At 47.5% G+C, this 27,500-nt stretch overlaps 1 protein-coding gene across 1 annotated transcript; it reads right to left on the minus strand.

The window, feature by feature from the left end:
• Nucleotides 1-4,335: 4,335 nt before the first annotated feature.
• On the minus strand, nucleotides 4,336-26,662 carry LOC136463152 (T-complex protein 1 subunit gamma-like). Its single transcript, XM_066462177.1, has 14 exons — nucleotides 26,418-26,662; nucleotides 26,077-26,138; nucleotides 25,766-25,838; nucleotides 12,719-12,786; nucleotides 12,443-12,512; nucleotides 11,567-11,635; nucleotides 11,394-11,465; nucleotides 11,173-11,246; nucleotides 10,541-10,818; nucleotides 10,046-10,430; nucleotides 5,904-6,029; nucleotides 5,591-5,695; nucleotides 4,880-4,954; nucleotides 4,336-4,802 (listed from the first exon to the last, which is right to left on the minus strand). The coding sequence occupies exons 1-14, from the start codon at nucleotides 26,446-26,448 to the stop codon at nucleotides 4,614-4,616; spliced, it is 1,677 nt and encodes a 558-aa protein (XP_066318274.1). The 5' UTR covers nucleotides 26,449-26,662; the 3' UTR covers nucleotides 4,336-4,613.
• Between the last annotated feature and the right edge of the window lie 838 nt (nucleotides 26,663-27,500).

Genomic DNA, 27,500 nt, shown 5'->3' on the forward strand with positions numbered 1-27,500 from the left:
ATGGAGACATGGCATGTTCGTCTGCGGGTGCCGGGAGACAATTCAGAACGGCAGAGACCGGAGGTAGTGCATGCCCGCTGCCTAGCCTGTTGCGGGATTGCGGCAAGCCGAGGTAACATCTCGGCGTCATAGGTCATGGCGCCGACCTCTAAATTTAACCTAACACCCTAGTTTTACCGTGAGATGGATATATAAAATTTACCATAAGATGGGCAACTTAGAATTTAGCTAAGTCTTTAAATTTACTATGAGATGGACATGCTGAAATTTGTGGGACAGACATATGCAAAAATGGCTAAATTTAGTGGTCGGCGCCATGACCTATGTCTCCATCACTAGTGGAATGAAACCGATCAAGCTGCATACATGCTTCTCTGATCTCATGAATCGTGGTGCGTGGGGTGGGGTTCTGACCGAACCTCGACGTTGAGTTGGGCCGCGCCGAGGTTAGCGTCTCGGCATCATCTGATCGCACGCCGAGCTATTAGGCCACGAAGCGTTGTTGAGCCGCCTGGACCGCGCGCCAATAGCTCGGCGTGTAGTCCCACAGCGCCGAGGTTGGGCCTGTGGCGTTGGCTGACACGACGTCGACGTAGTGGGCCCCATGCGACACCGTGTCGCCGTCGACCGGGGTCGTCCGTGACGTGGCAAGACCTCGGCGTCGTGTCAGTCGACGCCGACCCTCATACCTCGGCGTCATGTCCTAAGACGCCTAAAAATAGTCTATTTTCAGCAAACGTTCTGGCGTATGTCTTTTTGTAAAAAATGTTTTCAAAAGGGACCAAAATACAAAAATTCCACGTGAAGAAGTACTGCTGGTTGGTTTGTGTGAGAGAAAAATATTGTTCCGGCTGAAAATTTACGATCGCTTACGACAAGCCACGGCCAAACGAACAGGCTACAAGTCACTGGCATCGTCACACGCTTTCATGATTTGAGGCTGAAAAGGTATCAGAGTCTGACGGAAGTCAAAGCTGTTTTCCATGGAGAAACAAGAGATAATTGCACCGTCGGTCCTTAAAGTATTCGGCGGTTCTCATTTAGGTCCCCAAACTATGAAATCGCACGTTTTACTACCTAATGTATTAAAGTGATCTCATCTAGGTCCAAAATAGATACGAGGATGATTAGAAGCTGATGTGGTCATCCACGTGGACATGATTTGAACAGAAAATCCCTTAGACATGCAACGTCCCCATCGGTGGCGGCTCCCGCAAGGCGCGCCCCATGCTACGCTCGTCGCGAAGCCGGCTGTCTCTTGCACGGCCGTGGGCGGCACCCCATCGCTGGGCCTCGGCATCAACTTGGGCATGGCCATGGGCGCCGACCTCGGGCCCTAAGCGTCCTCATAGCAGCCACAGGTACACGCGCGTAGGAAGTGCGGGCACCGAGTGGCGGAGCAAGTCGGCCGCCAGGCGCGACGTCTCCGGGTCCTGGCCGAGGAAGACTAGCAGCGGCTCCGAGTAGAGCCAGAGGAGGGAGACGACGGCGGAGGCCAGCGCCGAGGTGAGTAGGGAAGCCTGCAGGTGCACGCCCATCGTCCGGTACGCCCGCGCGTCGTACCCTTGCCCGCACAGCGTCTCCAGTGACCCGCTCAACCTGGTCTATGTGAATTTTCTGTGGATTGTTTGTTATATTTGTATGTAAAAAAGTTCTACTTTTGAAGCCGAATTGATTAAATTTGCTATATATAGAGATGTGGCGTACGTACCATGAGCGCGATGCCGGTGACGGTGCCCCAGGAGTTGCCTAGCGTGGCGGCGGCGAGCTGCAGGTCGCCAAGGTGGCCGGCGAACATGACGGAGACGAGCGGGATGGAGTAGTAGGCCATGCTGGTGCCCAGCTGCCCCGTCACCTCCGCCCAGTCCCAGCCCTACACCGCATGCCTCGACGTTGCCGATCACGCCGCCTCTCCTGCAGCTTTTCGCTGATCATCTCCATCTCCATGGACGATGGTGTGGGTGAGGTCGAGGCGGAGATCATCACCATCGTTGCCCCGCACCAGCAACTGAGCAGCTGGCCACGGCGGAGATGTTTGTGGTGGCGATGACGGGCAGCAGCGGCGAAACTCCGGCGTACAGTCGATTTCGGCGGCTAGAGACGACACGACCGGGTCAGGGAGAAGCGCAAGTATGTGGATGAGCTACGAGCGCAAGCTATTGGACTGGGACGGATCAACGACGATGGATTTTACCGGCGGACGGAGGACCTCGGAGGCAATCGAGAAAGGGAAAGAGAGAGACGGCTGGCGGCTCGGGTTTTTAACGGTGAGGGTGCAGTGAGGTGTCCACGCTTGCCAGCTCATGCTTGAAGGGTATCCACGCGCGAGAGATCTGCGCCTCCACGCAAGCAGCCAAACGGAGAGCGGTGGCGGCTCGAACCCACTCGTGCAGCATCTCTAGCTATGGCTCCTGCTCTTGCTCCTCCATGTCCACTGTCGCCTTCTCCTCCATGCCCGTTGCCTCGTCCGAGCCACGCTCCTTGTCAAGCTTAGCATGCGGGTCGTCCAGCACGGCCACTGCGGCGACGGCGCTCCAGTCGTCGAGCCGCGACTCCTCCTCGGCCCCAACGACCTTCCCCACGGCAGGCGTGTCACGCGTCTTCGCCCCGCGTGGCGGCGCCGGTGCGGCCTGTTCCCTAGTGACCTTGTACGCGAACAAGGAACGCATGGTGTGGCGGTAGGAGGTGATGGCGGCGTCCCCGTCGTTGGCGGAGAAGGAAGTGGACACTGGGTACCGTGGGACCCTCGGCTCGGGTTTTTATGTTAAGATCATGTCCACATGGACGACCACGTCAGCTTCCAACCCTCCTCGTGTCTATTTTGGACCTGGATGAGATCACTTAAATACATTAGACAGTCAAACGTGCGATTTTATAGTTTGGTGACCCAGACGAAAACCACTCAATATTTTAAGGACCGGCCGTGCAATTTACTCGAGAAACAATATGCTAAGATGGAAGATGTATAGCCTCATTAATGTCTGCCTATTTGGCCTGTGCAACTTTTAGCTGGGGCATACGTTCTTGACGGCTTGCGTTGTTGTTGCACTCAGAGCAATCACACAAAATGAAAGTACAAAAATTTTCGCTGTTTTCAAGTACTTGTTCTCTACTGCTTTGCTTTACAAACGCTAGATTCTGTAGTCTGCTACAAATTGGAAGCTCACACAAAATGCGTACGAAAGAAGCAAATTTAAAGTAGTTGCTCCTTATCACTCTTGGGTATTTGTGCAAAAATAAATAAGTATCGTTTTTATCTTAGTTTTTCCTGATTACTGTAATTGCTATGATAGCGTGACATCAACACCGAAACAAGCAAATGATTTCCAAATTTATTAACGGCTTTTAAGGCACCAAACATACCAGTAGAGAAGTTATTTTCCAACAAGAATTCGGGAGTCCAAATTTGCAACGTTAAAAGTATGTACTGTATATAGTATGTACATCATTTAACGCGATATTAATGTTCACTACCAATAACACAGTAGATTTTACGGTTTAGACTAGAAACTAGCGATATGGTCACATGGTTTCCACCACACCCCAGGACTCGCTACGACACAAGAGCCATCACGTGCCACTACAGGTGAATGATGGCCCAAAGGTTTTTTGCGATGCTTCTGTGTGTGCAGCAGCTTCCAAATCAAACTTATTCTGGATTAGGCACCTTCATACTTACTTTCCTTACACATAGCGTCTGCACGACATCTTTTTTTTTCAGGTTGTCATTCCATATCACATGGAAGATGGAATCCATGGAGGCAGAAGCACACCCAAGGTGAAGATCTATGCGCCTCAATCCTAGCCTTTGGTCTCTAGGACCGATTCTTGTTGAATTGGCAAAAATCACTCAAAGAATGCAACATTCAGTCATCAAGATTATTAAGAGGGAAACAAACAAAATTGCTGATAAGCTTACAGAGAAGGCTACACAAGCAGAATGCAACACTGTCATCAAGATTAAGAGGGAAACAAACAAAAATGCTGATAAGGTCACAAAGGAGGCTAGACAAGCCAAACGAACGTTAGGACCTCTTGTCTCTATTCTGCACTTTAGAACTTCCAATGGAAAATGTCCCTGTTCCAGCCCATCTCTAAACTCTGTTTATAGTAACAAATATCTTTTACCGTTTCAAAAAAAAAAATGTAGTCGACCCAACCAATTGCCAGCGACGTAAGTTTTAGGTATCACTTATAAGTATAACACCACGTCGCTTAATAGTGATTCATCAAGTGCCGTTACCCGAAGTTGTAATGGTAAGACTCAGTTCGGATCATGAGAAAGGAGAGCACTAAGACTCAGTTCTGACCATGAGAAACGACAGCATTACCATGTACAAAGTAGATTTGCAGCATACAACAGGCAAAGTTATTAGCCATAAAAAGACTAGTTTCACTGCGTGTTTGTCGTCCATCAGTCCAAAGTAAAATGAGCAGCAACCGCACTACAAAACCTGGACCCCAAAACCCTCGGACCACCCATCAAACTATATAAAATCAGGTACATCTTTTAAGCTAAGGCTAACCACCAACACTCAAATAAAACGAACTCTGCTCAAAGCGCTATTCTGGCACTAGTAAACAACTTTGCCGGTGCAGGTTCGTCACAGCCTCTACTCTGGGATCATCTGCTCATTATCAGCATCGCCCTCAGTCTCAATTTGGGGTTGCTTTGGAGCGGAGGCTCCAGGAGGCTGCTTCTTCTTGATACCACTGACAATGTCATCGATTCTCAAAAGCATGCAAGCAGACTCAATTGCTGTCTTGAACGTCTGCGCTTTAACGCTGTAGGAATCCCAGATCTAAAATGGACAACATTGTGGTGTTTAGACATACAAACATTGGTCAAACTTGCATTTGTGCAGATAAAGAGAAATACCTCTCGCTCTTTCATATCAACAATATCACCACTCCTTCCATCAACGCCAACCCATGCATTTTCACCATTAGCATGCTGATGCAAGGAAAAAACATTCATGTGATCAATGTAAAGTAGCTATTTTTTCTAATAATCAATCATAACATCTCAAATCCATTATAAGCCTATGTTCTCCTAACTCAGATTTTAAGGCAGCTTGCTGGTAGTTAAATCAAGGGCCCTGTCAGGAAGAGTATAATTCTAGGAACTTAGGATAACAAACTAAATCACATGGAATTACATCACAATCGCCCATATGCAAAAGGGGTAGGGAGTGGAGGGGCTGAGGGTGGCCAAAAATACCCACTATGCAAGGGACACCCCTATTAGGAACACAAAAATTCACCAGGTAATTTAGTGAAATTTTTTATTTTGCACCTTCCACTTGGTCCCCCACTGATGAATAATTTCTGGCTCCTCCCTGCTAAACAGGGTCCCAGTGCAGTACTTCCAAAATAGTGTTCAAGATAAATTTGCATGTAGATGCTTCAATACGTTCCCAAGCATTTTCAAGGTGCAGTTTTAATTGAATTTCTGCACTAGGAGAACCCACCACCCTCTATCCCAACCTTTCCTAAATGTCAAGTTTATGATGCTTCTGATAGAAGACATGTACCACTTCCATACAGGGACAAGTTCACAGAAACATAAAAAGAGTTTTGGGATTATTACCTTTCCCTGAAGTTGTGTCATTATCCGAATAACATTCAAACCGCAATTTTGGGCCAAAGTCCTTGGAATTGCCTCAAATGCTAGAGCAGCAGCTTCATAGGGCCACTGACATAAACAAAAAAAAAATCAATCAGGAATTGCACATCAAAGAATGGTGCACTAATCCACTCAGCACAATAACATCACATTTGCAGAGTATATGTGATCACAGGCTTACAGAATTAAGCACTGTTGCACTAAGCATCCACATAACACATAAGCTTAATCGACCGTTAATATCCAATACAGGTAATCAACAATAGCAAAACAATACCTTTTCCACGCCTTCAACTGAAGAACTCTTTTGCTTCAGTGTTGCTGATACAGTCAGCTCTGTAGCACCACCTCCAGGAAGGAGTTTTGGATTTTTTAAAATGTTTCTTGCAACGGACATGGCATCCTGCATTGAAAATTTACAGACCATTATGTTTTTCCTGATCGCTGGTCATATGTATAGGACCAATTGGGGTATTGGTCATGGACTTAAAGATATTTTGGAGGCTCGTAAGGGCCCGTTTACAGGACAAGGCCATAAAGGTCTCTATGAAATCCTAACAACGTCATGGCATGCTCAATTATCTCTTAACCTAGCTATGCTAGGCTCTACAACTATTGTTGTAGCTCATCATATGTACTCTATGCCCCCCTATCCATACCTAGCTACTGACTATGGTACACAACTTTCCTTGTTCACACACCACATGTGGATTGGCGGATTTCTAATAGTTGGTGCTGCTGCACGGTGGGGCGCCTTTGGTGTCCCAGCATAGCAGGTCCCAAGCCCTGGTAAAGGAGAAGGGTTGTGTTAGGCGTGGCGAGCCAATGTAAAAACTTAGCCACTTTAATGGAGATGAAACCCGAAAGAAAATCGTTGGGGCGTAACCCTCTTAGCGACGCGCCATATCGGAACCCGGGTATGGTGTTAAATGGGCAAGGGCCGGGTCGTCACCCCCGTGACGCGCCGTGTCGTGATCTGGGCATGGTGTCAAGTAACCAAGGATCGGGTCGTCGCTTCCTTAGTGGCGCGCTACATCGGCGCCCGGGTGTAGTGAAAAATGAGCAAGGGTCTTCGCATCTAAGTCGACGGGTGCGAAGGGTAAGGAAGCTAGTCGAACCAACTAGGATCCGTTTAGGTAGTTGGAATGTAGGGTCACTTACTGGTAAGTTAAGAGAATTAGTTGATACCGCGACTAGGAGGCGTGTAAATATATTATGCGTTCAAGAGACTAAATGGAAGGGTCAGAAGGCGAAGGAGGTGGACAATACAGGTTTCAAGCTTTGGTACACAGGGACAGTCGCGAATAGAAATGGAGTAGGAGTTTTGATTGATAAGAGCCTCAAGAATGGTGTGGTGGGAGTGAGAAGGCAAGGAGATAGGATTATCTTAGTCAAGCTTGTCGTTGGTGATATGGTCTTGAACGTAATTAGTGCGTATGCCCCCCCAGTAGGCCTCGACGAGAGTGTTAAGAGAGTTCTGGGAAGACTTAGATGGCATGGTTAGAGCTATACCTAGTAGTGAGAAGCTTTTTATAGGAGGAGATCTTAATGGGCATGTAGGTACTACAAGCGCAGGTTTCGAGGCAGTTCATGGAGGTTTTGGGTATGGTAGTAGGAATCAGGAGGGGGAGGAAGTTCTGGACTTCGCGGTAGCTTTTGACCTGATGATAGCCAACACTTTCTTTAGAAAGAGAGAATCTCATCTAGTGACCTTCAGTAGCGGACAACACTGTAGCCAGATTGACTTTGTCCTCGCAAGAAGAAAGGACAAACGAGCATGCTTGGATTGCAAGGTGATACCAGGAGAGTGTGTTGTTTCTCAACATAAGCTTTTGGTGGCAGATTTTCATTTTCAGGTACGGGCCCGTAGGGATAAACAAGCTAAGATTGAAAGAACAAAGTGGTGGAAACTGAAAGGGGAGACGTCAGAGGTATTTAGAGAAAGGGTTATCAAAGAGGGCTCTTGGAAGGAAGAAGACGACATAAACAACATGTGGGACAAGATGGCAACCAACATTCGGAAGGTAGCCTCAGAGGTGTGTGGAGTAACCAAGGGAAGGGGACGCGAGGCTAAAGATACTTGGTGGTGGAACGAGGAAGTCCAAAGGGCTATTAAAGAGAAGAAAGAATGCTATAGACGCTTGTACCATGACAGGAGTGTGGACAACATAGAGAAGTACAAGGTGGCAAAGAAGACTGCAAAACGAGCTGTAAGTGTGGCAAAGGGTACAGCGTACGAGGATCTTTACCAACATCTGAGTACGAAGGAAGGAGAGAAGGACATTTATAGGATGGCTAGGGTTCGTGAGAGAAAGACACGGGACTTCAACCAAGTTAAGTGCATTAAGGATGAAAGGGAGCACCTCTTGGTGAAGGAGGATGAGATCCGACATCGATGGCAAGAGTATTTTGACAAATTGTTCAATGGTGAGAATATGGACACAACATTTCAGTTGGATGACTCTTTTGATGACACCAATAGGCGCTTTGTGCGGAGAATCCAAGACTCTGAGGTCAGAGAGGCGTTGAAAAGGATGAAAGGAGGTAAGACGATGGGACCGGATGGTATCCCAATCGAGGTGTGGAGATGTCTCGGGGACATAGCTATAGTATGGCTAACCAAGCTGTTCAACCATATTTTTCGATCGAACAAGATGCCTGATGAGTGGAGGAGAAGTATATTGGTACCGATCTACAAGAATAAAGGGGATATTCAAAGTTGTACGAATTACCGGGGAATTAAGTTGATGAGCCATACTATGAAGCTATGGGAAAGAGTTATCGAGCATCGCTTGAGAGCAATAACGCGGGTCTCTATGAACCAATTTGGTTTCATGCCCGGAAGGTCAACCATGGAAGCCATTTTCTTAGTAAGACAAGTTATGGAGCGGTATAGGGAGAAGAAGAAGGACCTACACATGGTTTTTATTGACTTGGAGAAGGCTTATGATAAAATACCAAGGAATGTTATGTGGTGGGCTTTGGACAAACATAAAGTCCCAACGAAGTACGTCGGGCTCATTAAGGACATGTACAACAATGTTGTGACTAGAGTTCGAACAAGTGATGGAGACACGGATGACTTCCCGATTAGGATAGGACTACATCAAGGGTCAGCTTTGAGCCCTTATTTGTTTGCTTTAGTGATGGATGAGGTCACAAGGGACATACAAGGGGACATCCCTTGGTGTATGCTTTTCGCGGACGATGTAGTGCTAGTTGATGAAAGCCGGACAGGAGTGAACCAGAAACTGGAGTTATGGCGGGAGACTTTGGAGTCCAAAGGTTTTAGACTCAGTAGAACTAAAACTGAGTATATGAGATGTGATTTCGGCACTACTACTCGGGAGGAGGAAGATGTTAGTTTGGAAGGTCAAGTAGTGCCTAGGAAGGATACCTTTCGATATTTAGGATCAATGCTACAGAGGGACGGGGATATTGATGAAGATGTTAGCCATAGAATCAAAGCAGGGTGGATGAAGTGGCGGCAAGCGTCTGGTGTCCTATGCGACAAAAGGGTACCACAGAAGCTAAAAGGCAAGTTTTATAGGACGGCGATTAGACCTGCTATGTTGTATGGTGCAGAATGTTGGCCTACGAAAAGACGACATGTTCAACAGCTAAGTGTCGCGGAAATGCGTATGTTGCGTTGGATTTGCGGTCATACAAGAAAGGATCGAGTTCGGAATGATGATATACGTGAGAGATTAGGGGTAGCGCCAATTGAAGAAAAGCTTGTCCAACACCGGTTGAGATGGTTTGGACATGTGCAACGGAGACCTCCAGATGCACCGGTGCGTAGCGGAATCCTAAGCCAGGACAGTAACGTGAAGAGAGGCAGAGGAAGACCGAAGTTGACTTGGGTAGAGGCAATAAAATGAGACTTGAAAGGATAGAATATACCCAAAGACTTAGCCTTAGATAGGAGTGCTTGGAAGACAGCTATTCACGTGCCTGAACCTTGATTGCTTCTGATGGGTTTCAACTCTAGCCTACCCCAACTTGTTTGGGACTTAAAGGCTTTGTTGTTGTTGTTGTTGTATTATGTTAGCCTAAACTTGGACATGCTTTGAGGGAAATGAGTGTTCATTACAGGTAGTTGGGTTCCATGTAATTCCTAATAAAAATAGAATATTTGTATATATAGTTACAATAAAAGAGATGATAAGGGAAATTAAAAGAGGAGGGGACCAAAGATCCAATGCTAATCAGACACTGAGGTTGCTTAGATGGTCAAAAGGATTCTATTGGCCATCAATGAAACAAAATGTTGAATTCAAATTTGCAGGGAATGGCTGGCTGAGATCATATTGTGCCTGCCAACTAATACAAGAAAGGTTTCTAGAATTATTTTTTGCAAGGAGTACAAATTATTTTTGCAAGGAGTACAAATACATGGAAATGGGGAGGAAGAAATACCTGCAGGTTTCTCTCAACTTCATTCAATACATCCTTGCTTGCTCCCCTCAACAGAACAGTACATGCCTTGGGATCTTTACAGTCAACAATAAAGGCAAAGAATTCATCGCCTATCTTCTTGACCTCAAACAGGCCAGCTCCTGTTCCCACATCAGATTCTTGGAGCTCCTCAGGCCTGTTCACTATAACTGCTCCACAAGCTTTAGAAATCCTGTTGTTGTCAGTTTTCCTAAGTCTACGGATTGCACTAACACCAGCCTTGCTCAAATAATGGATAGCGAGATCACTGAGCCCTTTCTCTGTGATTACTAAATCTGGCTTGAATTTTAGAATTTGAGCGCACAGGTTCTTTATGTATTCTTCCTCCATCTCTAGCAGAACCTGCCTACAATAAAGTTTGCCACATAATATAAATTAGAACTCTACCAAATTACTTTAAAACTATGCATGCATTGCATTTCAGTAAGATCATTGTGGTACATGGACATCTCTTACCAATCTTCTTCCTTCATCAACTCAGCATTGGTCTGATTTTCTCCTTTCTTATACTCAACAGGGCAGTCCAACAGGATGATACGGGGGTTAACTATCTTTCTCCTCATTTTTCCAGGAGCCACAACATCCTTATTGATCATAACTCCTTTAAGGACTCTAGAATCCTCCAACTGACCACCAGGAACCTTTTCAACTTTAATATATTTCTTGATATCAACTTCACGCATACCCTGACCAAGGTCAACGCCTGCTGTTGTAGTAGCATCAATAGCAAGGTCCTGAATACATCAACATGAGGTATCAAATAAGTAAAATCCAAGGTTGGATAGGTGGTACTCCTCCCTGTTCAAAATTATTTCATCATTTTGGCATTGTCCTAAGTCAACTCTAACTTTGAACACACTTTTAGGAAAATATATTACCATCCACAAGTTTGAATAAATACACTATCAAAACATATTTCGTGGAGAAATTAATGATACTAATTTGATGTTGTAGATGTTGGGCTGTTGATTTTTTTTTCTTTTTTTGTAAACTTGGTCAAAGTAAAAGAAGTTTGACTTAAAGACAGCCAAAGTGAACTATAATCTGGAGGGAATTGTTGATGTTCCGCATGGAAGAAAGATGCTTACAGCAATAAGATCACCAAACTGGCCAGTGAATTTTGTACCAATGGAGCTCTTCACAAGGCCTAGCATTGCCCCACCTGCATTAATGGTATATTCGGTGACATCAGTCTAATTTTTTAACACATGGTGTATGCAAGGGGAAAGAGCTAATTCCGTTGAACACAAATGTGCCATTGGCAAAGTGCCAGGATCCAGTGCAAAATATATGTTCACTGTAAACTTACGATCATTCACGTCAACAGGCATTGCAATTTTGTCAAGTACAGCAATAGCATCATCAAGCGCTTTGGTGTATGCTGAAGATGAGAAAAAAATAAGTTTAAGAAGACAAGAGATCAAGAAAAAAAAAGTCAGGTTACCCTACTAAACTGCAGTACTGGGAACAAAGGAATCTTACCTCGGCAAATAACAGTAGGATGGTAATGCTTGTCAATGAATGCCTGTGCAACGTGTAGCATCTCTCCAGCTAGAAAAGAAATGAAAAGGTGTATTGTGAACTAATAGAGGGTAAAAATAAAGTAAGATATGTTTGTCTATGTTAGTGTTGTAAAGGAAATATCTGATCTTATGGAAATCCTTAAGAATGTACCACCACTTAACTAGAATCAATATATCGAATGTGATCATAGAGATCATGGTTTTTTAGGCGTTGTGGCATCCTGTAGCGTTGGGGCTATGCCTTGACGCCTAGGCACCTTCTAGGTGACGCCTAAACCATATGGCACAACTAAAACCTTGTGGCATCAATAGGGTCTGAAACTAGTCATTTATGTCTCACTATCCATCTTGCTAAAACGATGGTCTGAAACAGAGACTGCCATTTTAGTAAGGTTTGATAGTGTCTCATGGTCTGTTGCCCCTCACTCTTATACTGGTTTGGTCACACATCTGTATTCCGTTAGAAGATTAATGGAAATGAGACTGGCCTCGAGACAGAAAAAAAGAACTTGTGGCATCCTGTGACACTCAGAACCTGGGGTGCGTGGACGCCTATGTGACGCCTCAAAAACCATGGTAGAGATTATCTAGAAGTTTATTAGTAGGCATCAATTTGCACAGCAAGTCATTTGTTGTAACATGCTTATGAGAAATACTGGTGGTGGCAGATAGCAGCCAACTGCTAAGCTCAACTAGAAACAGATTCGACAGTTGCACCATAATTAGATGATACTTTAAATAGCACTGCTTTAGTTTGATGCAAATAAATTGCAATGTTGTTGTTCGTCATAGCCATCAACTTCCCCAAAACAAATGTCACAAAAAATATGCATACCTAGAACAATAACAGATGTAGTGCCATCACCAACTTCTTCATCTTGTGTACGACTTAGTTCAATCATAGACTGTCCATTAACACACAACCACAATTAAGTACATGGGACTCGCAACATGAATCATAGTGCACATTAGCACACAAATATAATTAGGTATGTACATGGGTCTCACAACACAAATTCATCCATCGTACAGAAAAAAAAATAGGTGATGGTAGACTGATAATTTCATCAGCAGGCTTTCACAGCTGAGCAACCAACATAATTTGGCATACCTTGGCAGCAGGGTGTGCGATGTCTATTTCCCTCAAAATAGCATTACCATCATTAGTGACCACAATACCTGAAGAAAAGTAGCCGAAACATAATAAAACACTGTACAGACTCAAAAGAGGCAATACATACATAGTTGAGATGCAATATAACCAATAGTGCAATTGATGTTATTTCTCACATAAAGGAGATCAGTGTTCAGTGACAACTGAAAGGGGGGGGGGGGGGGGGGGGATAAATATTACAGCATAGTATTGACACGTTTAACTGCTATACAAGCATTGGTGTAGGGATATACATGCTCATGTGTTACTATGTAAATCATTTCATAGTCAAATATGCATTAACCCACAAATAATGTATGTTCATCTTACATCAATATTATCAGTAAACCAAAGTATTTAGTGAAAGAAATCTAGCAAAGTTCTTACAGAGGATACTATCATCATTAAGTATATGTAGTCAAAAATATTTTAATAAAAGAACTGTAAACTGAAACATTGGCGATATCAAGCATCTGTCATGTGGGGCCGTCCGTACGAGAGGAGGAGGCGCGCTCGCGACGTGCGCCGTGACGCGGAGCGCGCGGAGGCAGCAGGAATTCTAGTTTGATTTGTTTCCTTTTATTTAGGAGAGTTGGTTTCCTTTTATTAGAAGAGTTTGTTTCCTTTTATTAGAAAGCCACAGGCTATATATTATTGTACGGAGAACCTTATGGGATGAGCAATATATTATCATCTAATCTTCCATCTCTTCTCAAACAAGCCTAGGACTGCTGAGGGGGAAAACCTCGCCCTAGACGACGGAACGAGACTACGAACTCCGTAGTCGAGGGCCAGCTACCCTAGAGCCCGATGCCCTTGACAACTTGGTATCACGGTCTAGGCGATCCAATTCATCCCGTGCCTCTTCACCACCTCCAGCCACCGCACCACCTGCAGCCGCCGCGCCGTCGCCCTTGCCTCGCATCGACGCCATGGCCGACAACACCGCCACCAACGCTGTCCTGCAGGCGACCTTGGACTCCCTGGTCGCGTCCATCAAAACCCTCCAGACGACCGTGGAGGCCAACGCCCAGGCCATCCAGCGCCTGGACGCCGCGCGCACGCCGCCGGGCGGATCGTCATCCTCGGCGCACTCCGGATCGGGGGAGCACCACCAAGATCGGCCGCCGCAGTTCCAAAAGCTTGACTTTCCATGCTATGATGGCAAGTCCGACCCACTGATCTTCATCAACCGGTGCGAATCCTACTTCCACCAGCAGCGGATCATGGAGGAAGAGAGTGTGGATGGCTTCCTACAACTTGGAAGAGGGCACCCAGATGTGGTACATTCAGGTCCAGGCCGACGAAGGCATTCCATCATGGCGCCGCTTCAAGGACCTTCTCCATCTCCGCTACGGACCGCCGCTGCGCTCCAATCCCCTCCACGAATTGGCCTCGTGCAAGCGCACCAGCACTGTCGCGGAGTACCAGGACCGTTTTCAAGCGCTCCTACCCCATGCCAGCCGCCTCGATGAGGCACAGCGCGTCCAGCTCTTCACTGGGGGCCTCCAGCCGCCGCTCAGTCTCGACGTCGAGGTCCACAATCCGCAGACTCTCGCCGGCGCTATGAGTCTCGCCCGCAAGCTGGAGCTACGGGAGCAGTACGCGGCGCCGGCTCCGCGAGCTGCGACAAGGGGGCTGCTGGTCGCTCCTCCGCAGTGCCTGGCACTGCCTGCACCACCGGGGGCCAATCCTCCGGGGCCGAACACCGTCACCATGGAGGGCCGGCCAATCAAGCGCCTGTCCACGGCCGAGCAGGAAGAACGCCGCCGGCTGGGCCTCTGCTACAACTGCGACGAGAAATTCGTTCGTGGTCACAACCGCGTCTGCAAGCGCCTGTTCTTACTGGACGGCGCCGTGGAGGATGGGGAGGATCCGCCCGACGCTGCGGAACCAGCAACCGCGGAGGAGTCGCCCCTCTTCTCCCTTCATGCCATCGCGGGTGTTCGCTTCACCGACACCATGCAGCTCGACGTTGTCATTGGCGGCAACCCCCTCATCGCGCTTCTGGACTTAGGATCTACTCACAATTTCGTCTCCGAGTCTGCGGCACAGCGCACCAGCCTACCTCTCCAACATCGGCCTCGCCTCACGGCTACCGTGGCAAACGGCGAACGGGTGTCTTGCGTGGGCGTCATCCGCCAGGCTGCAGTCACCATCCACGGCGATCTCTTCCACGTCGATCTTTTTGTTATGCCACTTGCAGGTTACGACGTGGTGTTGGGCACCCAGTGGTTGGCCACGCTCGGGCCTGTCCTGTGGGATTTCGGCGCCCGGTCCATGACGTTCCAGCGGCAGGGCCAGTCCGTCTGCTAGCAGGGGGTCCCTAGGGCCGAGGCGCCCGCCGTCCGCACCACCACGGCCTCACCGACCCTGCTAGACGAGCTGCTCGCATCCTTCGACGACGTCTTCGCCGAGCCTCGCGGCCTACCGCCACTCCGATCCCGGGACCATGGCATCACTCTTGTCCCGTGCTCGCAGCCGATCGCGGTGCGCCCCTACCGCTACCCGGCGACACACAAGGACGAGCTGGAACGCCAGTGCACCGTCATGCTGGACCTGGGGCTCATTCGTTGGAGCTCTTCAGCGTTCTCCTCCCCTGTCCTCCTCGTCAAGAAAGCTGACGGATCATGGCGGTTCTGCGTCGACTACCGCGCCCTGAACGCCATCACCGTTAAAGACGCTTTCCCCATCCCCGTCGTCGACGAGCTCCTTGACGAGCTCCATGGCACCAAGTTCTTCACCAAGCTCGATCTTCGCTCAGGCTATCACCAGGTCCGCATGTGCGCTGATGACATCGCCAAGACGGCGTTCTGCACCCACGACGGCCTGTACGAGTTCCTGGTTATGCCGTTCGGGCTGTGCAACGCCCCAGCGACATTCCAGGCCTTGATGAACGACGTGCTAAGGCCCTTCCTGCGTCGCTTCGTCCTGGTATTTTTTGATGACATTTTGATCTACAGTGATTCCTGGGCCGATCACCTGCGCCACCTACGGGTCGTCTTCGCCATGCGGCAGCAGCACCGGCTCTTCGTCAAGCGCTCCAAATGCGCTTTTGGCGAGCGCTCCATTGCCTACCTAGGCCATGTCATCTCCGATGCCGGCGTCACCATGGATCCCAACAAGGTACTGGCAGTCTCCGCCTGGCCCCAACCCCGTTCGGCTCGTGCAGTACGGGGGTTCTTGGGCCTTGCGGGTTATTACCACAAGTTCGTCCACGACTACGGCGCCATCGCGGCTCCACTTACGGCACTGCTCAAGGACGGTTTCACCTGGAACGACGCCGCTGCTGTGGCTTTCCAGGCCCTCAAAGCCGCGGTCACCTCGGCGCCAGTCTTGGCGCTCCCAGACTTCACACGGCCGTTCATCGTCAAGTGCGACGTGTCCACTCACGGCTTCGGGGCGGTGCTGATCCAGGACAAGCACCCCATCGCATACTTCAGCCGACCGGTGGCACCTCGTCATCGTTCTCTCGCTGCATACGAGCGGGAACTCATTGGTCTCGTCCACGCCATTCGACACTGGCGGACGTACCTGTGGGGACGTCGCTTCACCGTGCACACGGACCACTACAGCTTGAAGTTCCTACTCGACCAGCGCCTCGCCACGATTCCGCAACACCACTGGGTCGGGAAGCTGCTCGGGTTTGACTTCACGGTGGAATACAAGCCAGGCGCGCTGAACACGGTGGCGGACGCTCTCTCCCGCCGCGACACAGAGGACGGCACTGTTATGGCAGTCTCCGCGCCACGTTTCGACCTCATCAACCGCCTGCGTCAAGCTCAGGCGACTGACCCTGCCTTGCGCGCACTCCGGGATGAGCTTACTGCGGGTTCGCACGGCGCGCCATGGGCTCTCACCGATGACCTGGTGACATATGATGGCCGGCTGTAAGTGCCACCGGCATCGCCGCTCGTGGCCGAGTTCCTGGCCGCGGTGCACGACGATGGTCATGAAGGGGTGCAGCGCACCTTGCATCGCCTTCGGCGGGACGTCCACTTTCCCGACATGCACCGTCTCGTCCAAGACTTCGTGCGTACCTGCGCCACGTGTCAGCGCCGGGTTGCTGCTGCCCCTACCGGTTCCGACGGCGGTCTGGGCGGACATCGGTCTAGACTTCGTGGAGGCGTTGCCACGCGTACGAGGGAAGTCCGTCATCTTAACGGTGGTGGATCGCTTCAGCAAGTACTGCCATTTCATCCCCCTCGCCCATCCGTATTCGGCAGAATCTGTGGCTCAGGCGTTCTTCACCGACATCGTCCGCCTTCATGGAATGCCGCAGTCCATGGTGTCTAACCGCGACCTGGTGTTCACTTCCGTGTTTTGGAAGGAGCTGATGCGGCTCATGGGTACCAAGCTGCATATGACGTCGGCGTTTCATCCGTAGTCGGATGGCCAAACGGAGGCGGCAAACCGTGTCATCACCATGTACCTTCGCTGCTTCACCGGCGACCGTCCTCGCCAGTGGCTTCGCTGGCTTCCGTGGGCTGAGTACACCTACAACACAGCGTATCAGACGTCCCTGCGCGACACGCCGTTCCGGGTGGTCTACGGCCGCGACCCTCCTACCATCCGGTCTTATGAGCCGGGGGACACGCGTGTGGCTGCTGTGGCCCAGACGATGGCCGAGCGCGACGAGTTTTTGGCAGACGTCCGGTACAGGTTGGAGCAAGCCCAAGCTATGCAGAAGCTCCACTACGACCGGCAGCATCGCCATGTCTCCTACGCCGTGGGCGATTGGGTCCTGCTCCGCCTTCGCCATCGTCCAGTTGCGTCACTACCAGAGGCGTCCACAGGCAAGCTGAAGCCTCGCTACTTCGGGCCATACTGTTAGGAGTATGCCCTAGAGATAATCATAGAGATGATTATATTGCCTTGTATCCATGATATATTATGAGTTCATTGAATTTCCATTAAAGACAACCTGTATCGATTAGCAATTATGTGAATTATTTGTGAAACTCTTTTACTTGAATGGTTATTCTAATGTTGTCCCTGGTCAGAGTTCGTGTGAGGACCCGCATGAATAATGGATCGGCACATTATTAGTTGATGACTATGTTTCACAAGTCATAGACATGGAGATGTCAAACTAATAATGTGAGCACATGTATGACACGGAGTTGGACTGACCCAACGTGAGATGTCGTTATTATCTATATTCACATCATGTACGTTATGTCCTTAGACCTGAGATTGTTGTATGTATTCAAGATGTGAAACGACCTACTCAGGGACTATGAAACGCTACTCCGTAACAGGGTAGTTATAAAGGTGGTTTTCGGGTTTGTCGGGAAACATGCTATGAGACATAGACAATCATGATGGAATTCGCCCCTCTTTATATATGAGAGAGATCACTGGATCACTCTAATGATTAGATCAAGAAATGCATGGCCGTGCTTAGGTTAAGTGTTAACCTATGAGTTGGACCAAATATCGTGAGGCAAGGGAATAACAAATATGTGGTTTTGTGGTGGTTCGTCTGATATGATCTTTGCGTACGCATAGGAGTTGGCATGCCTTGCTAGAGGCCGCTATCAACTAATGGCCGAGTAGGAGTACTCGGGCAATGTCTATGTGTGCGTGAACCCATAGGGTCGCACGCTTAAGGGGCTGGAAGCCTAGTTCGGATTGGATCCGAATTAGACAAGGCTTAGGGTTACTAATGGGCCTCCAACTCGGGAGCTCATTAGGGACGCCTATAAATGTGGGGTGGGCAACGGGGCAAATCAATCCACGCATTTTGGCAGCCGCCGCCGCCGCCCATCCTACGCCCACCCCTGCTGCTCCTCGCGGACCTAGCAGTCCGGAGGCGCAACGCTTCCTCCCTGTACGTGTGGATACCTTGGAGGTGCTGCATCTGGAGCACAAGGACGAACCGCACGAAGGGGACAGACGGACGGACGACCTCGCAACTACACGGCACTGCTACGACGCGTTCGACTACATCGAGTCGCTTCCGCTGCACCTGCGCGTCTAGTGGTAATCCCGTGATCTATAACTAGCAGTAGATCTTGGTTTATGAGGTCGAAATTTTTTGTTTTCCGGCTAGCGTAGCATCCTCATAACCCTACAGTGGTATCAGAGCCGTTACTGCGTCGTTATAGGTTCGGATGAGTGCGTATGGAGATATGCGCGGTTGTAGATGAGTCTCTGATCATGGTTCGTGATTTTACCGTGTTGGTCTTGTAACGATCTACTCGTACCGGTCGGAATTCCGCCATCCGAGTTAAGTGATACATGTAAATCCAGTCATGGTAAGATGGAGATCAATCAGATTGATCGAATCGAACCTAGGTCAAGTGCCGAGCGCATGTGATGCGCAACGGTGATAGATTGGATCTACTGTCGGGCGCCGGGGTGCAAGAAAAAGTGTTGTTCGGTAAAACAGCCATAACTTTTGCATACGACCTCGGATTGAGACGAATTCTATATGAAAATTGTAGAGAAAAAAATTTTACATCCGATTCTCACCGGCTTTGCCGGTTTCGCTGAAATTAGATTTGCGAAAAAAAGGCCGGGAAGATGGTGTTTTCGGCGTTTTAAGATTAGACGTCGGAATCGGTTAACTCTGTTTTGCAGGAATTTGTGACTGGTATAGCCCTTATGTGTATGTGATGCATGTATGTAATTAATTCATGGCTTGCATGTCGTGAGTATGACAATATGGCTGGAGCCACTAAGATATTGTCAAATTGATGTAATGGCCTGCGTGCCAAACTGTGATGATCCTATCCGCGACTATGTAATCTTCTTCACTGCCTTGCGTTAGTGATAGCTAGTCTTGGTGAACTCATCACTGAAGGATGGCATAAATGGATCATGGAGATGGAGATCCCCAAAGGAACATTGGGCTATACCATGTCATATCTCTGTGTTAATGTCGTTCTTACTATATTCTACTTTCACGTGCGATAATGTTTTTGTCTACATGCGATGGTGAAGTAGAACGATCCCTTGGTAGTGTTTAAGTTAAAATGCTTTCCCAAACCTTGCACTGTCAGGTGTCTTGTACAATCGGTGGTGGGTCTATGAAATTAGGGTGCCACTGGTTTTCCATGACTAGACAGGTTCGTATCGGATACTTACAGCAGAAGGGTTGATTACTTGAACAAGGTCATCCTAACGGTTAGGGACCTTGGAGCATGAGTAGTTGGGCACCAAAGCATAGAGATGCTACCCAACAACAAGAGTCATATGTGATATGATTAGCAAAAAGTTGCTTACCAATCTACCATGTCTTCTAGCGGTGATGCTAAAGCTCACTAGTAGACTTGTTAGTTGTGGGTCTTGAATCACTAAGTTTCAATAGAGGGATATTGATTTTAGTGGAAGTAGATTATATTAAAGTTTTAATATTGTTTACTCTATCTTGGATACATTGTCAGTATTTTGCATTACTTTTGTTGTAGATAAATGACACCTAGCAATCAATCATTTACTTTGCGTTCCATTCTTGAGAAAGATAAGTTGAATGGAACAAACCATGCAGCAGTAGCCATGTGATGGCGGTCCAAAACAAGCCTAAGTTTAAGAAGAAAGACAATTCTTGGAAGAAGAAAAAGGGCAAGGCTAAAGATGAGATCTCTAAGCCAAACCCACCTGCGCCCAAGGTTGGACCACCTGCTGATGCTGAGTGCTTTCATTGTCATGGGAAAGGTCACTGAAAGAGGAACTGCAAGCTGTACCTGGAATCCATAAAGGATCGCGGCAGTAAAGGTACTCCCGCAGCTTGTACACTTGTTGTTAATGTTACAGACATTTTTCTTGCTAATTCTTATATTAATTCTTGGATATTTGATACCGGATCGGTTGCTCATATTTGCAATACGATGCAGGGAATGATAAGAAGTAGAAGCGTGGAAAAGGGAGAAGTTGATTTCCGCGTGGGCAATAATGCAAGAGTTGCTGCGTTGAACGTCGGGACGATGCAACTCCACCTCTCGTCAGGATTTATTTTGGAGTTGAATAATTGTTATTTTGTTCCTAGTTTAAGTCAAAACATTGTGTCACCTTCATGTTTGATGAAGGATGGTTATTCATTTGCGAGTAAAGACAATGGTTGTGTGATCTCTAAAAATGACATGTTTGTGGCTTCTGCATCCATTGTGAATGGGTTATTTATTTTAAATCTTGAAGATGCTCCTGTCTATAATATAAGTGCAAAAAGGCCTCGGCTTAATGAGTTAAGTCCTACCTATATGTGGCATTGTCGTTTAGGTCATATAAGTGAGAATCGCATGAAGAGGCTCCATTCTGATGGGCTTTTAACTTCGTTTGATTTTGAATCATACGAGACGTGTGAGGCTTGCCTGCTGGGCAAGATGACCAAGACGTCTTTCATAGGTTTTCCTGAGAGGGCGGCAGACTTGCTGGAACTCATACATACTGATGTGTGCGGACCAATGAGTACGACAGCAAGAGGCGGATTCCAATACTTCATAACCTTCACTGATGACTTTAGTAGATATGGCTATGTCTACTTAATGAAACATAAGTCTGAGACATTTGAAAAGTTCAAGGAGTTTCAGAGTGAAGTAGAGAATCAACGTGGCAAGAAAATTAAGGCTTTGCGATCTGATCGTGGAGGCGAATATTTGAGCCACGAGTTTAGCAATCATCTAAAGAGTTGCGGAATTGTTCCACAGCTTACGCCACCTGGAACACCTCAGAGAAATGGCGTGTCCGAGCGACGTAATTGGACTTTGTTGGACATGGTTCGGTCTATGATGAGCCAGTCAGACCTACCGTTATCATTTTGGGGATACGCTCTAAAAACAGCCGCTTTCACATTGAATAGAGTACCATCTAAGTCAGTAGTTAAGACACCACATGAGATGTGGACTGGTAAGAGTCCCAGTTTGTCTTTTCTGAAAATTTGGGGTTGTGAAGTTTATGTCAAACGACTTATGACAGATAAACTAACATCCAAATCAGACAAATATTTTTTCGTGGGATATCCGAAGGAAACTTTAGGGTATTACTTCTGCAACCGATCAGAGGGCAAAGTGTTTGTTGCTCGGAACGGTATTTTCTTAGAGAAAGAGTTTCTCAAAAGAGAGAAAAGTGGACAGAAGGTGTATCTTGAAGAAGTTCAAGATGAGCCAGTTGAGAAGGACTCTACGAGTGATGCTAATGTAGCAGAACAAGTTGAGATACCCGTGGCAATAGAAACACCGCCACAACCACGAAGGTCAGCAAGAATCCGTGAGTTGCGTGGGGATTTGTTACTGTTAGACGATGACGAACCTGCGACTTATGCGGAAGCAATGATGGACCCAGATTCCGAGAAATGGCAAAGTGCCATGAGATCCGAGATAGATTCCATGGGAAACAATCAAGTTTGGAACTTGGTTGACCCGCATGATGGGGTTAGACCCATAGTGCAAATGGATCTATAAAAAGAAAAAGGATATGGATGGAAATGTTCACATCTATAAAGCTCGACTTGTTGCAAAGGGTTTTCGGCAAGTTCAAGGAATTGACTACGACGAGACTTTCTCGCCGGTAGCGATGCTTAAATCTATCCGGATCATTCTAGCAATAGCCGCTTATTTCGATTATGAGATATGGCAGATGGATGTTAAAACAGCCTTTCTAAATGGAAATTTGGATGAGGACGTGTATATGATACAGCCCGAAGGTTTTGTTGATCCAAACAATGCTAGAAAAATTTGCAAGCTTCAGAAATCCATTTATGGGTTAAAGCAAGCATCTCGGAGTTGGAACATTCGTTTTGATGAAGTGGTCAAAGGGTTTGGCTTCCGTCAGAATGAAGAACCTTGTGTTTACAAGAAAGAAAGTGGGAGCGCTGTTGTATTTCTGATCTTGTATGTGGATGACATATTATTGATTGGGAATGACATTCCTATGTTGCAATCCGTAAAGACTTCACTGAATAATAGTTTTTCTATGAAGGATTTAGGAGAAGCAGCATATATTTTGGGCATCAAGATCTATAGAGATAGATCGAGGAGGCTTATAAGATTAAGCCAAAATACGTACATTGACAAGGTGTTGAAACGATTCAACATGGAACAGTCCAAGAAAGGGTTCTTGCCTATGTCACATGGTATGCGCTTTAGCGATAAACAGTGTCCTTCGACAGCTGATGAGCGGAAGCGCATGAGTAAGGTTCCATATGCCTCGGCAGTTGGTTCCATCATGTACGCCATGATATGTACTCGCCCAGATGTCTCATATGCTCTAAGTGTTGCGAGCAGGTACCAAGCTGATCCAGGAGAGAGTCACTGGACACTTGTTAAAAACATTCTTAAGTACTTGAGAAGGACTAAAGATGTGTTCCTAATCTATGGAGGTGAGGAGGAGCTCGTTGTAAATGGTTACACCGATGCTAGCTTCCAAACTGACACGGATGATTCACAGTCTCAATCAGGTTTTGTGTTCACAATAAATGGTGGTGCTGTAAGTTGGAAAAGTTCCAAGCAGGAGACGATGACCGATTCTACAACAGAGGCCGAGTACATTGCAGCTTCTGGAGCTGCGAAGGAAGGTGTTTGGATGAGGAGGTTCCTCATTGAACTTGGTGTGTTTCCGAATGCGTCCAGCCCATTGAATCTACATTGTGACAACAATGGGGCAATTGCGCAGGCTAAGGAGCCAAGGAATCACCAAAAGAGCAAACATGTACCGCGGAAATTTCACCTCATTCGAGAGTTCGTTAGACGAGATGAGATCAAGATGTGCAACATACACACAGATTTGAATGTTGCAGATCCTTTGACAAAGGCTCTTCCACAGCCTAAGCATGAGGCGCACATAAGAGCTATGGGTATTAGATATCTTCGAGATTAACTCTAGTGCAAGTGGGAGATTGTTAGGAGTATGCCCTAGAGATAATCATAGAGATGATTATATTGCCTTGTATCCATGATATATTATGAGTTCATTGAATTTTCATTAAAGACAACCTGTATCGATTAGCAATTATGTGAATTGTTTGTGAAACGCTTTTACTTGAATGGTTATTCTAATATTGTCCCTGGTCAGAGTTCGTGTGAGGACACACATGAATAATGGATCAACACATTATTAGTTGATGACTATGTTTCACAAGTCATAGACATGGAGATGTCAAACTAATAATGTGGGCACATGACATGGAGTTGGACTGACCCAACGTGAGATGTCGTTATTATCTCTATTCACATCATGTACGTTATGTCCTTAGACCTGAGATTGTTTTATGTATTCAAGATGTGAAACGACCTACTCAGGGACTATCAAACGCTACTCCGTAACAGGGTAGTTATAAAAGTGGTTTTCGGATTTGTCGGAAAACATGCTATGAGACATAGACAATCAAGATGGAATTTGCCCCTCTCTATATATGAGAGAGATATCACTGGACCACTCTAATGATTAGATCAAGAAATGCATGGCCGTGCTTGGGTTAAGTGTTAACCTATGAGTTGGACCAAATATCGTGATGCAAGGGAATAACAAGTATGTAGTTTTGTGGTGGTTCGTCTGATATGATCTTTACGTACGCATAGGAGTTGACATGCCTTGCTAGAGGCCGCTATCAACTAATGGCCGAGTAGGAGTACTCGGGCAATGTCTATGTGTGCGTGAACCCATAGGGTCGCACGCTTAAGGGGCTGGAAGCCTAGTTCGGATTGGATCCGAATTAGACAAGGCTTAGGGTTACTAATGGGCCTCCAACTTGGGAGCTCATTAGGGACGCCTATAAATATGTGGGGTGGGTAACGGGGCAAATCAATCCATGCCTTTTGGCAGCCGCCGCCGCCCATCCTACGCCCGCACCTGCTGCTCCTCGCGGACCTAGCAGTCCGGAGGCGCAACGCTTCCTCCCTGTACGTGTGGATACCTCGGAGGTGCTGCATCTGGAGCACAAGGACGAACTGCACGAAGGGGACGGACGGACGGACGACCTCGCAACTGCATGGCACTGCTACGACGCGTTCGACTACATCGAGTCGCTTCCGCTGCACCTGCGCGTCTAGTGGTAATCCCGTGATCTATAACTAACAGTAGATCTTGGTTTACGAGGTCGAAATTTTTTGTTTTCCGGCTAGCGTAGCATCCTCATAACCCTACACATACCGCGTCACAGAGATCATCAATGAGGTGGCCATCCACCTCGCCTTGCCACCACGCACCCGTCTGCACGACGTCTTTCACGTCGGCCTTCTCAAGAAGTGGGTAGGTGAACCACCTGCGGCACCGCCGCCCCTTCCAACCGTCCACAACGGGGCTGTGGTTCCAGAACCCAACCGCGCGGTGCGTGCTCGCGTCGCCCGCGGCGTTCGCCAGGTCCTCATCCGCTGGAAGGGCCAGCCCGCGGCATCGGCGACATGGGAGGATCTTGACTCCTTTCGTGACAAGTTCCCAGCATTCCAGCTCGAGGACGAGCTGGTAGTCAGGGGGGGGGAGATGTCATGTGGGGCTGTCCGTACGAGAGGAGGAGGCGCGCTCACGACGTGCGCCGTGACGCGGAGCGCGCGGAGGCAGCAGGAATTCTAGTTTGATTTGTTTCCTTTTATTTAGGAGAGTTGGTTTCCTTTTATTAGAAGAGTTTGTTTCCTTTTATTAGAAAGCCACAGGCTATATATTATTGTACGGAGAACCCTTATGGGATAAGCAATATATTATCATCTAATCTTCCATCTCTTCTCAAACAAGCCTAGGACTGCTGAGGGAGAAAACCTCGCCCTAGACGACGGAACGAGACTACGAACTCCGTAGTCGAGGGCTGGCTACCCTAGAGCCCGACGCCCTTGACAGCATCATAAAGGCAACACCTTAATTAGCAACTCTGACACAAAGGATATAATATTTGCACATGTCCAACTACCTATGGCAACCAAGCATAACAAGACGAGTTGTTAACCCTAACACGCCACACAATCAAGTATGCAAAATTCATCGTTTGTTATCAGCCATCAAAGTTATTCAACACAAAATGGTTAATATTAACTTTTGTCCAACAATGCAACGCATAGCAAGCCTTTGGCATACCTCCACTAGCATCCAGAAGCATTTTCAGCATGGATCTGGGACCCAATGTAGTGCGTATGATGTCAGCAACAGCCTGTGAAGAAAATATTATTGAACATGGAATATTATTGAACAGTGAAGTACATTACAGTCAAATGGCTAACTGCAGCCTTCATAAAAATCAATTCGCACAACATGAGCAGACCAATGGTTCAACTACAAAATGTACTGTTCCACAGTAGTACTAAATTAATCGAACTACATTCTTTGAGGCCAAGGAACCACTAAAGCCAACGAGCGCGGCAAATGAAACAAAGCTTGAGAATCCGTACCTTGGCCGCCTGGATGTTGGCTTGGTGAACCTTCGCGCCAGACTCCCGCTTCAGCGAGTCCTCTGCTCAGACCAAGCCACAAACCGAAACAGGTTCAGACAAATTTCACAGAAAACACACAAGGGGAGGAGAACGAATCAGACAGGATTGAGCCCTAAAAATCGAAACAAAGCAAATCGCGGGTTTCAAAGACGGGATCCAGCAGATTCCGACACAAACAACACAAGAAACAGCCTAAATCAAGAACCTAAAAGTGAGAAAACATCAACCCGTGATCGATACACCACGGACGATAAAATGACGACGCACACGCCAGAGGGGGGCGGATAGGGGCCGCTTACTTAGCACGAGGACCGGAGCGTGAAGTGCCATAGTGAAGTAGAGGCAGCGACGACTTTGACGGAGGCGACGATAATATTGGGAGCGGAGTCGCGGAGAGGAGAAGAGGGTGGCTGCTGCGCCGCGGGATCTTTCGAGCTTTCAGGGTTTGCAAGAACCCAGCAGGACAGGAAGTCAGGAATACAGGATCCCCGCCGCCGGGATTTTTTTTTTTCTCTCTCTCTCTCTCTCTGAATCTTTGAGAAGCGTCGGGAGGGTGCACGGGCTTGTGTCTTAGTGGGTGGCCGTGGGCCGGTCTGGGAAAGGAAAAGAGAACGCATTCGTCCAGCTGTGAGCAGCGCATTCGTCCAGCTGTGAGCAGAGTTTCTACTTGAAAAACAGCCATTTTTTTTTCAATTTGATCTTTTTTTTAAGAAAATTTACGTTTAGCCTCCTGAAAGACGTAAATTCATCTTTACACCCTGGGTCGGCGCCTAGACTCATAGCTCCAAGGTAACATGTCTCGGCGCTACAGATCTTGGCTCCGAGGTGCCTGGCCGTGCACAGCAGGGCATCCTAGGTGGTGTTGATGTGGCCGGTACCTCGGCGCCACAGATCTCGCCTTCGAGCTCGGCGCCACAGATCTTGGCTCCGAGCTCGAAGCCATGGATCCTGGCGCCGAGCATGGATTCAAAAACCACGGCCAAGTTTCCCTTGCCGAGGCTGCTTTCATTTTTTCCTTCTCCCTCTCGGTTTCTTGCTCTCCCTAACCCGCCCAATCTCTTGAATCGACGAATTTGACCTTGGATACTTGGATTTGATCCATACATCTTCACGAGCAAGGTATCCTCTCTCCCCTTATCATTTTTTACGCATTGATTTAGTATATATTACGTCTATTTTGCAACCCTAGATACGTTATTACCTAATGTTTGAAGTGATTTTTTTATATTATGTAATGATAGGATGCCAAGACGTGGTAAAGCTAGTAAGGCAAGATAATCTTTTATTATCGTGTTATATTATGTTTTTATTTATGTGCAACAAATGGAAAAACCCTAAGTTTAGGGTTTAATGTTCATTGCTTTCGGTTCTTAGAACAAATT

This window comes from Miscanthus floridulus, chromosome 7, assembly GCF_019320115.1.
Source record: "Miscanthus floridulus cultivar M001 chromosome 7, ASM1932011v1, whole genome shotgun sequence".
Classification (NCBI taxonomy): Eukaryota; Viridiplantae; Streptophyta; class Magnoliopsida; order Poales; family Poaceae; genus Miscanthus; species Miscanthus floridulus.

Coding starts and splice junctions, on each gene's coding strand:
- LOC136463152 (XM_066462177.1), bottom strand. CDS start 26,448: ATGGCACTTCACGCTCCGGTCCTCGTGCTAA. Junction 6,030..10,045: donor AAGTTGAGAGAAACCTGCAG/GTATTTCTTCCT, acceptor TTTTCAATGCAG/GATGCCATGTCCGTTGCAAG. Junction 4,955..5,590: donor TGACACAACTTCAGGGAAAG/GTAATAATCCCA, acceptor TCCTTGCATCAG/CATGCTAATGGTGAAAATGC.